The sequence below is a fragment of the Pseudophryne corroboree genome, chromosome 2 (genome assembly GCF_028390025.1).
Source record: "Pseudophryne corroboree isolate aPseCor3 chromosome 2, aPseCor3.hap2, whole genome shotgun sequence".
In the NCBI taxonomy this organism is placed as follows: Eukaryota; Metazoa; Chordata; class Amphibia; order Anura; family Myobatrachidae; genus Pseudophryne; species Pseudophryne corroboree.
In genome coordinates this window covers 690,559,813-690,572,365 of record NC_086445.1, presented here as the reverse complement: position 1 = coordinate 690,572,365, position 12,553 = coordinate 690,559,813, and the positions used below count along the sequence as shown (strand labels likewise).

Below are 12,553 nucleotides of genomic sequence, written 5' to 3'. Positions count from 1 at the left end.
AATTGTCAGTAACACAGACTCCCAGAAGCTACATATCAGCTACATGTCCTCAGATGGGCCTGGCACATACAGCTTTACAGGGCAGCTAGAATTAGTATTCCTCTAATATCTCGAAGGGTAGTCTGAATTCAGCTTTCCCTCTGTGGCACTCTTGCATGCTGTCTGAGCTCTCAGTGCTGTAAACTAGAGAGGTCTGGGGTAGGTGGGGAGTGGTCTCTCTCAGTGGGTATAATTTTTTGTTAAACCTTTTTTTGGTGTCGTTTTCTTCGTAAAGTGATGGGGAACCCCAATTAGTGCACCGTGTCCCCTCGCACGGCTTGCGATGCTTCGGGCAAGGTTACCGTTCCCAATTGTAGTCCACGTGGATTGTAAAGTATTAAAAAGTCCAAAATTTGAAGAAAAAAAGTGAAAACCGCATGTCGACCTTTTGACCTGTCGACCTAGTACATGTTGACCTAATGACCATATCGACCTAGTGACCCTGTCGACCTAATGCATGTCGACATATAATGGTCGACCTAATGACCCCTCTCACTCAGCTATTTACATCTGGCATGCTATCAAGTCCTTTCAACATCTGCAGCTAGAATTTGGTTTGCCTACCACCCACTTTTATGGATTCTTACAGCTTTGGCATGCTCTATCAACTCAATTCCCTTATACCCTTCCTGATATTCAGGACTCTCTCATTAAAAAGTTTTAGCTGTCAGTCAGCTCTCACCAGCTAGTATCACCTATCTGCTCTCTTCTCCTATAGGACCACCATGGGGACGATCTGCTAGAAGACATTAGGGTCAAGTGGAAAGCTGATGTACAGATGTGTCCTCATACATCCTTGCTGGAGTCACGCTAAACAGCTCTTGAAGTCGCGCAATGCCGTGTCGGGACTCGGTAGCATCGAGCATCTTGTTTTGCTTTTTAGTTTCAGTAAAAAATGTGTCTTCGATGCACAGTAGTGTAATAGGATGCACAAGCAGCCTCTACTGATTAAAAGAATATGCATCATGTCTACATTCTGTGTGTAATTGCGGCTATATCTACATACAAAAAGCCACGTTACATGAAAACACTGTAGCATAGCATAATGTATGCAAATACAGTCACAGTTACACACAGATATGCATGCTGCGTATCATTTTAATCAGCAGAAGCTTCTTGTGCGTCCTATTACATTACTATGCATCTAAGACTTATTTTCGCAGAAAAATACGCAAAAAAAATGCTCGCCGCTACCGAGTCATATGGCACTCACGTAGTGCTTGGAGCAAAAATATAAGAATACACATCTGTAGACACCTTGAATGATGAGTCATGGCAAATGGCTCTGTGGTGCCCTCGTTTGTCCACTACCTCAGTTAGGTTTCAAACAATCCAGTTATTTTTGCTGCATAGGGTATATACCTCACTGTGGCATGCTTATGTAGGTTTGGTGTCCAAAATGTAGGGCTGCTGTAGGCACAGTCTGGCTCCACCTCTGGGAATGTCCCCAAATCACTACTTTCTGTGACAGAATAATATGTGTGATATCTTCTACAGGTGGAGATGTACTAAGCCTTTAAGAGCTATAAAGTGGAGAGAGAGCTAATCATCTCCTAACTGCCATGTTTACAGACTGTGTTTGAGAAATGACAGGAGCTGATTGGCTGGTGGTTTATTTCTCTCCACTTTATCACTCTCCAAGGCTTAGTACATCTCCCCCACAAGTGTGTGTATTGGGTATAATTGATGAGGAACTGTTGGACAAATACACCATATAATATGTCCTCAATGTATGCATGTTACCTAAAGTCTGTACTGGCTTGATGGCCTCTGCAGGTTCGGTGTTGGATATCACAAGTGAACACCACTGTTGCACATGAGAAATATATAGTACATATCTAGCTAGGAATGCTAAATCCAAATTTGATTGCGCGTGGAATAAATTGTTGGACTCTGTGTACACATAAACATCCATGGGGGCAGACACTGTGTTGGCATCGTTTCCTCTCTCTGATGATTAGCGGCCCCTTGGAGCACTGGTTTGTTATTATGTGCACCTCTTATGTGATATATTTGGATGTTGACACTGTAATTCCTAGTTTAGTTCCTTCTGTTTGTGTTTGAACAATGGTTACATTTTATATATACACTACCATGTATGTACTGTACATTTCCCATCATCTGTTCCTCTTACAATTGATGTCAGTATTTACCTTTTATTTACTACTTGTACTTCCTAGTGACCTAGTCATATAATTTTGTAATTTTTATTTATTTTTATTTTTTCCTGTTTTTTTGTATTGCTGTATGTCTGTTTGAAACATGTAATAAAAAATACTGAATTTCAATAAAAAAAAGTATTTCCGTTTTAAAAAATACATCAGAACTCACTGGGATCTCGCCGATGCAGGCAACTTGCACCCTGTTACATAAACGCCATAATATGGGAATCATTTTACAGTGAAGGCAAAATACAGACTGTACATAGAATTTAGTGGAGAACAAGACCAAGTTAAATAATACATTTTTTTACCAGGCTTGGCAGACTCCGACGCCTGTCTTTGGCTGCTTACAGGGTGCAACATGGGCTATCCTGACCATGAGATGTGTTACGGTCAGCGGCTGTAGACAGTGTCAGTCTTTGGGTCTAGGATTCAATGCGGAGAGCCCATGTGCCGTGGATCTAAGATGTAAAAGAAAGATGGGCAGCCGCCGTTGATGACTTCATAAGATGCTGCCTGGGCACAGGACAGGGACCACTAGACTGCACAGGAGCATCCTATGCTTCTTGTGTGGCTTCCAGGCTGCTGCCGTCATTACTAAGTACACGGGGGGTGCTTGTGGCCACCTTCCCAGCTGTAAGCTGCAGTCCAAAAATGTTTTAGAGCCACATCTCCAATTGCGGAACTATCGCGGACATTGTATGATGTATAGCATCCCTATGCAATGCCCTTAGAAGTGCATAATGACTTACATATGTAGAAGACCCCTCCGTCAGAGCAAGAGCAGTTCATTGATTTTATTTTCTCTTAGAGCTCCCGAAAACAGAATCATACTCGCACATGCTCAGTAAAAAGACCACGCATGCGCAGTAGTGCATTAGGGTTGTGTCTATGTTACCTTCGTGCTCAGGACCTGGAAGTGACAAAACGAGAGGGCAGGAGAGAACTTCCGCCCTTACAGCTCCTAAATGTTTTCTTCGTTCTCCGTTCGGTAATTTATTTTTTCCTATGCAGCATTGGACCCTCGCGGGCTCGGTGTCTCGCTCCGCTTTGCTCTCCACACTTGATTATTCCAAATAGATTGTGAAATGGACCCAGGGGGTTATGGGAAAGGTCCTCTCCACGAAGGTAAACTAGATGCTACCATTGCACTAGCGTCAATACACATTGCAAAGATGGGTTCCTATCACTGGATGTGCTTTCTCATACAAACCAAAGGTATAGAACTTCTTATTGGTGCAATAAGCATTGCTACAAAATGATCACTATCTTATAACTATCTAAATGCGGATAATGAATAAATAGGCACCTAAATGCCTTAAGCCATCTCTTCCAGGCAATTTCCTCTTGCATTTTATACAGATGAGAGAAGGTATGTTGACTGTCTTGTGTTACTAGATACAAAACACAATAATGTAGACAAGTAAATCATGTACTGAAATGTTTATTTCCAGAATTCAAATCATAACAATGCAGCCATGTTTCTGACTTAATAAATAAATAAAGTAATATCTATATTTATATATTTATTTATATATATATATCTGTATGTATATTTCGTACAAGGAGCAGATCTCAACTGCTTACGGGGAAGACATACAGTAAGACACATATAAGAAAGGAAAACAGAGGAAAACTTGTTGAAGAAACTAATGAAGGAATATGGCAAATCTCCAACTGTGAGACATTAAGTAGACTTAAATACACTGACATTACTTTTAGATAAAGTGTCTAAATTTTGCAGTAGTGTTCCTATTTCTTTTCTCACAAATTACAAACACAATTATAATACTAAATTCAGTTCAAAATATTTTCTTCTTCAACGTTCCCCTTGTGCATTCTTTTGCTTTCCCTAATACTCTTGTAAGCAGAACGTGCCTCCGCCCAGTTATACATGCACACATACACACAGACAATGAAAGGACCTAGAGGCAAATGACACAACTTTTTTTGACTTCGAAGCTTATGTCATCAGTATGTCTAGAACATACTGTATAATGGAAAACATGTAAGACCCATATTTTTAAAATCCAGGGGAAAGTAATTCAATGAAATCACCTCTTTTTAAATTACAAATTAAATCAGCATTTTGAGACAAGAGAGTAAATGCAATAGGGTGTGGGAAGCCAGAGGGGCGGGAGTTTGAGAATAACCATATTTTTAAAGCGGCAATCATTTATAAGGGAAAACCAACCTGACTGCCACTTTAAAAATATGGCCATTCTCGCACAACCCCCCGCACCTCTGGCTTCATAAATTTACCCCAAGGTACTGTATTAATAAAAAGATGGCTGTGTCTGTCCTTTTAAAATATGTTGGAAACGGTATGTAGGATACAGCCATTTTATTGGCCTATATTTTAGAAATGCTATGTTGTAAAATTGATACAAGAGAATTAAGCCTATTATTTTTATTGTGCTATATTTAACCTCTTCATAACTGGTCTCAATTTATACCTTGAAGACCGGTGCAGTTTTTAGGAGTATGGTTCCAGTTCACATAGAGTTTATTCTCTATTTATTGGTTTATACAGTTTAATTTATATTCAGTTCTCAGCAACGCATCTATATTGCACTTCCATCCATCTTCTACCACATAGAGGTAAGCAGGAAAATCAGCTACAATAATAGATGGTAATGCACACAGCCAACATCGCAGTGATAGCCAATGGCACATTGCCAATAATTGAAACACCCTCTAATTGGTTGTCCTGCATATAGGTATACCAAAAACCATGTGCATGTTTCCCAGGGTATTGTGCAGATATACAGAAGTGAAACAAATATAATCAAGAAAGAGCCCACTGAGATAGCTGGTAGGTCAGTGGAGCCTCCTTAACAGTAACAGAATCAGTGACACATTCTGATCCCTTTAGCAATGCATGCATCTCTTTTACCCCACCGTGTACCTCACTTCAGCAAGCAATCTCCCTGCTAAAGGTATTGGTTTTCAGTAATGGAGAGCTACACATCATTCAGTGTAAATGCTCTGCAGGATAAAAAAAGGGCCCAGTAACAGAATAAACATATCCTGATCCCCACTTATGGAATCTCAAGACACAGAGACTGTGCTTTTATAGATGCTGAAATTTAGTAGGAAATGTAACTTTGCACATTCTAAGATCATTGCTCTAATCCTCAAGGGGTTGCCCAGTTATGGAAAACCCCCTCTTGCTGACCTGTGATTCATTACTCTTACCCGGTAGCATCACTAGGAGGGGACCGACCATACAGGGTGACACCACGATCGGGAAAAGTGCCAACCCCAGCGGGTGCGACCTGAAATGTAGACTCTGGCAGCTGATCGCGCCCGAACGGAGCTAGATTTGAATATCCCCGTTCTGCGCCATCTAGTGGCTGCCGGCCAAAAAATCATTTGAATCTCGCCCTGTGAGTTTATTAGTACTCAACGGCAAGAGGAACCTTATTCATCTGGTTCTGAGCACTCACGTAGAGCTGAACAGATTCACTGACTATTCCTGTGGTGCGGATTGTAGCTTGATACATTTCTCAGCATCTCATGGCTTTTTTTTAAAGAACACCTTCAATGCTGGCAATGTGGGAGAGATGTACTAAGCAATGATAAAAGTGATGGAGTGAGCCAGTGGAGAACTTGCCCATGGCAACCAATGAGCTGGTCTGTATACTTTTATAGTATGCAATTTATATACGTTACGTCAATGCTGATTGGTTGCCATTGGCAACTTCTCCACTGGATCACTTCTCTACTTTTATCACTGCTTAGTACATCTCCCCCTCAGTGTCTTACAAGCGATCACTCCAGAAGAAAGAAATGATTTCTAGTTGCAGATATCAAAGCCATCATCTCAAAATAGCAGTGAAGGGTAATTTTTAGAGGCATGAATGCTGGCAGAGATTTGGCTTATATTAGGGATACTTTTCACCTTCCAGTTGCATTTCAGAAGAAATGTGCACTTTGCTCAATGTAACAATAAAGCTTTAGACATGCATTGGTAGCTACTATCAGGGCAGCTGACACATCGGTGGGTGTGGAGGATAGACGTGGCTATGCTTTGGCATATACTCTGGGCCTGACTTTGATTTTGGCAGCTTTAACGTAGAAATGAGAATCAGGCCCTGATTTACTCCGCTGCGCATTGGGGGAGGCATAGATGCACCTTCCCAGTAGTACCAGGTTACTACAGCTGACTGGGAAGTTTCTCTTGGTGCTTTGGCATGTAATAAGGACAGCACCAATGTCGCCTCGCTGAAATGATGAGACTAAGCTGAGCATTATGGAAATGGATGATTGTAACTTTGTAGGGAGTCTTTGATGTGACAATGACACTTTGCACACTGCCTATTCAGATTTTACCACATCCCCCTAGGTGACCCAACTAGAGGCACTGTATTATACACATTATACATTTATGCTAGCCATACATCAGACCAACTGTCCTCCAACCATCCAACTGACCAACCAACTTGTCTGTCCAAGTAAAACGCTGCCCCACACACCTAACCAACTTTTTCATCCAACCAGTCACCCAGCCAACTTTTCATCAAACCAGCCAACTTCTATCCAACACATGATGTCACAGAAGTAGGCGGACAGTGTCTGCCTACTTTGCATGTTTTGAATAATTTTTTTTAGAAATATATTTCAATATACTTTTTTATGCTATTGACAGGTTTTCAGTTATCTAGGGAACAGGACTGAACTGTTGAACTACTGCATTACAGCTGAATTAATTTACCTTTGTTGAAGGTAACAAATAAATACTTTATTTGTATAAGCTACAGCTACCACAAACAGATACATAAAGTGATACATAGTTGCTGACATCTCTGACACATTACACTGGGTACAGCCCTTATACTCTTTATGCCGTTTACAGACCCTTACGCACATTACGCCAGGTAGAGCCCCTTACACGCATTATGCCAAGTAGAGCCTGTTCTATATGGGGGGGGGGGGGATACACTGATATAGTTCAATATATGTGGATGTACCTGCATTTGTACAGCACACAGGTCAGCGCTTCCTTCTCCCACTGACAGCCAGGGGCTGGGCACAGAGCAGCCCTGATAATACCAGGGGTGCTGCTGCCAGGGGTAGTAGCTCCACAAATGTCCCCAGAGTGGAGGTGCAGCAGCACGGTGTATACAGCAGTCAGCGAGGCACAGTCGCCTCCCTCCTAGCCTGCAGTACACGGAGAACACAGCCTGCCTCATGTGGGACACAATGGTCGGCACCATGCATCTGCCCCAGTCCTGAACCCGCCGGTAATAGCATCTTCGTCGCATAAGGCATGCCCAGCCACTGTACCCTCCAGTGCCGCTGCCCCTGAACCTCCTCCCACTCCGCCGCCACTGCTGAGGGTCCCAGTGTGACAGCGGCAGCCAGGCAGCAGTGATGAACTGCTGCAGCTGCCCCTGAACCTCCTCCCACTCCGCCGCCACTGCTGGGGGTCCCGGTGTGACAGGGGCAGCCCGGCAGCAGTGATGAACTGCCACAGCTGCCCCTGAACCTCCTCCCGCTCCACCGCCACTGCTGGGGGTCTTGGTGTGACAGGGGCAGCCCAGCAGCAGTGATGAACTTCCGCAGCTGCTCCTGAACCTCCTCCCAGCTCCTGCTCCACAGTGCTGCTGCTGCCGGGAATCCGTGTGTGTGACAGATGTAGGCGGACACTGCTGGACAGTTTCCGCCTACTTATCGTTCAGTTGGGGGGAAAGTTCCTCCTACACCTTCACAATTAGTTGGGATTTTCCCAACTAGTTGGACCGACCGTTTCTGGAAGTATTTTAGCGTGTGGGAGCAAACTGCTGATAATCGTTTCCTCCCACACACTGCTAGATTATCGTTCCAACCAGCCAACTAGTTGGCTGGTTGGAACCATATCTTCCTGATATATTGCTAGCATTAGTCTTGTGTAGACTAAACCCCAAATAATTCTTTATATACTATTGTGCTAGTCATATTAGTACATTTTTATATTGAAATATGGTTGGGTAAAATAAGAGTATTCAACATCTGCATCCAGTTGTTACTGAATTACACTCATATTATGCAGGGCCATAACTAGGGTTGGGCGAGCGGTGCCGCTGTCCAGGGTGCAGGGCTTAAGGGGAACCACAATTGCTGCACTGTCCAGGCTGCAGGGCTTAAGGGGAACCACAATTGCTGCACCCTGGACAGTATTTGGCATGCAGGTGCCTGGAATGGTACCCTGCAGCCCACAGAGTCACCACCTGGCACACCCTTATGATGCTCGGGGCACTCAATCTCTACTACGAAGCCATCGCAATGCCACCCAAAGTGCCCTTAGTACTCTTAACTTTTCTCTAGTCCCGGCTGTTCTGCTACGACCCTGCTATTATATCTTACTAGTCAGTAGTAAATTGCCTATCCTTGGGATAGATGATTTATAATGCAGAATTACTTTAGACAAATATAATCGTTGCTAGCCTGAGATGACAATGACTGTCTGCATTAAAACATGAAAACGTATAGGGTATCGCTTATGGATATAGTGCATGAATAACTGCATCGGTGAATGTGCTTCAGTAGCTGCATTAGTTTAAAGTGATATGTTAGGCTTAGACATTTCAGCCTTTTCACATATCGGCACAACTTAAGAGCTATAGGATTTAGTTTTTAGGGGGTTCTTTTTAAACACAATGTAAGATCAGGTTAATACTGATCTGCAAAGTTTCCATAATGATAAACAGTATAAATACATATAATTATATATGAAAATTAGAATTGTGGGCTCAATTGTTGCTATTGTTGGGCGCAAACATAAGTGCTGTATTCAGCTGTGCATTTAATCCTACCCTAAAAATAGATGATTTACAATTTGTTTGCTTATTGCTGGACTAATCCAAGCATGTTTTAGGTTTTCATTATCTTCTTACCATATATATTGCACTATTCTCAGCATGTAAACCTAGTTTCCTCTGAATATCCTCACCATATTAAATATCCCCATTTTATATTTGCTATATCTCACTTCTGTCTTTTTTTCCTGGCCATTGAATACCAACCTAACATGCACATGCGGGTTCAGGAGACTGGAGAGGTGGAAGTTCCGTATGATACTGTAGCTTTACTTCTACAAACATCACTCTCATACCACAATGGGGGTGTCTGAGAACACTGAACTTATAGAACCTGGATCTGACAACCTCCTGTGTGGTGATGATGGCTGTAGGGCGTTACTCTTAACCCCATGTGCTTCTTGCGAACCATTAGGTTTTAGTTTGCCATTCTGACCACGCCGATCTCCAGGGGGGTCCAGAAATGCCACATGACGGCTGAGAGCTGCTTTGTCACTGGTGGTCTCATGGTTTGGGGTGGCACTGAGGACTGAGGAGCGGATGCTATCCCTGTCTTCTCCTTGATCCTTATCACCTGGCCGACACCAGCAGCGGCACGGTGTCAAGTATAAATAGATCAGCACTAGGATGACACTAGCCACGCAGCCCACAAGTGTGGTGTATGCTGTATTGAGTGTGTCTGGGTGCTCATGCTGTGTGAAGTTGAACACACTGAGGGTTACATACAGAGTCTCATTCAGGGCTTCCCCTTGGGCATAGCATGTGTATGTCCCTCTGTCCTCCAAGCGGATTTTTTTAATTTGCAGACTGCCATTACTCAGCACAGATATGCTACGATTTTTCTGAGTCCCATCAGAGTGTTTGTGTATCCACTCATTGCCAGGAGTGATCCAAACCTGGCTCACATGTCTTTGTTTAGTATCACAGTTTAAAGTGACTGTTTCCTCCAAATATGCCTCCAGTCCAGTTTTTCGTACAATGCTGCAGTTCATTCCCTCACTACTATTAAGGGAAAAAACACTTACTAAAAGGGTCCTTTGCTGAAAGGGTGGATGACAGCGTAGTTCTTCTCGGAAATCCACAGTGGATGCCAACTCTCGGACATGCCAATTCCAGAAAAGTCCATACAATTCACAGTTGCAGGTCAGTTGGTTTCCATGTAAGTAAAGCCTGTTGCTCAGCCAGGCAGGTAGTGTCCTCAGCTGTGGCACTGGGAGATTTCTTATATGATTGAAGGACAGATCAAGGAATGACAACTCTGGCAATTTTTCTCCATCCTTGACAAGCTCAAGAGGAAAGCGTTGCATTAAATTATGGCTCAAGTATAGTTTCTGCAAATGCTTCATTTCATCAAAAGCACTGCGATCAATATCTACAATTGCATTTTTGAAGAGAAGGAGGACCTCCAGGTTTTCCAAATAACTAAATGCATTCTCCTCGAGTGTACGCAGTTTATTACAGGACAGGTCCAAGTGCCGCAGGTTTGGAGTCAAAATGAAAGCCTCAGACGATACAAAGGTGATAAAATTGTGCGAGAGCAATAATGTGTGCAGTCTCTTTAGGGGACTTGTAGTCCATTCAGCCCTCAGACGTGTCAAGTTGTTGTGACTGAGATCCAACATTGCTATGTACTTCGGTAGACCACTGGGAACTATGGTAAGGTTCTTCTTGGAACAAGTGATGACGTCACTGGCACAAACACAGGTACCCTGGCAGTTCAGTGGAGATGCTTCTACCATTGTTATGACTGATCGCCAAAAAAAGAAGGCCCAAAACAGTCGTGGCCAGAAGACACAGGACAGCCTCATAGTGAGCGGTGGGTCACACGTAGCAGACAGTTACTTCTATTGCATTGTACAAGAACATGGGTAACAGATATTCCCTGCTGGCACTGAACAGTAGCAACACCTTAAACATTCTTGTAAGCCTTTTACCTTTGTAAAATGATGACAATATGTTTTATAGATGCCTGAATTAGCCCAAGCTCTCTCTCTCCTGTGCTTTTTAAAGTATTTCTTCATCCATGAATTTTACATTAGGACCCGGAGGCACAGTCATAGAAAAGATTTAAGAGAACAGGATCCACGAAAACAATGTCCTGGGAAAGACAAATAACAAAAAAAAAGGTTAGACCACAGGTTGTAATTACTTCCCAAGTTTTCACTTTTACTCTCTATGAGCCCCGTATTCCATAATGTACAATAGGCTTATTTCTGCAAAAATCTTTCTTCCAATTATTAGTGGACATAATTTATTGTTACGACTGTTGTCGTATGTCTGGTGCATATCCAGAGGTGCACAGTGCAAATCTGCAAACATTATGTTGTCTGATCAACTTAGCTGCGATGCGGCAGGTTGTATTTCAGATTGCTGCATGGCATGCCAAGCTGCGACTATTTGCAGCGCGCGATATCTCCATTAACACCTATGGACATACACGTGCACACTTGCGTCCTAGTCATGGTCACGCTAGTCACGCCAGCTATGCCGCGTAGCATACGGCTACATCTGTAACTTATTTCATTATATTTGCCACTTTTGTGTTTTTGAAGCTTTGAGTTACATTGGGTAAGTGCACCCATGACCTGATTGACAGTGGGGTGGATGGGACTACAGTTCCAGGCTACCACATAAAAATTGTACTATCATCATGTCAGCAAGATGCACAGGGCTGGCGGAACATAGTAAACATAGAAACATAGAATTTGACGGCAGATAAGAACCACTTGGCCCATCTAGTCTGCCCATTTTTTTTATCCTTTAGGTAATCGCAACCCTTTTTGAACCTTCATTCTTTATAGTAAAAGTAGTTAGAGGAGGGCTCCTATGCTGCTGAGGCGCTCTGCCTGACATCTGATCGTCCTGCAGTCTATTCATACAGAAAAAGTTGCCGGTGTACTTAAGGAGCACTCTGGCCAATCATACAGTGCTGTCCTCATAACCAATCACTGCCTCTAAGGGTCTTCCCAGGGCCAGTCAGATGCTCTTAATTCATGCTGGCCATCGAACCAGGATGAGGAGTTGAACCAGTATATTGTACCCTCCCACCACCCATTATGCTACATGGGATCCAGCAGGCGTCAATAGGAGTAACTGTTAAGGTGAGGAAAGAAGGACTTTTAAAGAGTTAGAATTTGCATGTGGAGGAGGTTTGATGCCATATAGGCGCATGTGACATGGATGAGGGCTGTGTTCTCCCCAGGATCAATTTCACGGTTGCTCAACCCGGATTTTTTTTATATATCACCGGCACTCACACAACACCAATCAGTTAGCTCCCCTTGAGTGAGCCCTCAGCAGAGCGTAACCAGCATTTTTGTCATGTGACCAATACAGAGCTCAGCCATTAGCACCCCATTCCTAGCCTAAAGATGAGTTGCTATTGGCTGAGCTCTGTGACTGTCGTAGAAATGCAATGCTGGTTATGCTCTGCACATCACTTATTCTGGAGAAGCTATCTGATTGGGATCTGCCTCTTAAAGAAGGGGGAGGCATCTCTGACGGGAGGGATATCTGTAAATGTTCAGCTGACCAGAGTCACGCTTTACATAC

General features: G+C 43.2%; 1 protein-coding gene across 2 annotated transcripts in view; it reads right to left on the bottom strand.

Annotated features, from left to right (window-relative positions):
- Window positions 1-3,657: 3,657 nt before the first annotated feature.
- The window catches only part of AMIGO1 (adhesion molecule with Ig like domain 1), a 53,046-nt gene continuing 44,150 nt past the window's right edge, over window positions 3,658-12,553 (bottom strand). For both annotated transcript variants that reach the window (XM_063955203.1, XM_063955204.1), the window contains exon 2: window positions 3,658-11,099. In XM_063955203.1, coding sequence (XP_063811273.1) covers window positions 9,292-10,809 — 1,518 coding nt within the window. In that variant the 5' untranslated portion in view covers window positions 10,810-11,099 and the 3' untranslated portion in view covers window positions 3,658-9,291. The remainder of the gene's footprint in view (window positions 11,100-12,553) is intronic.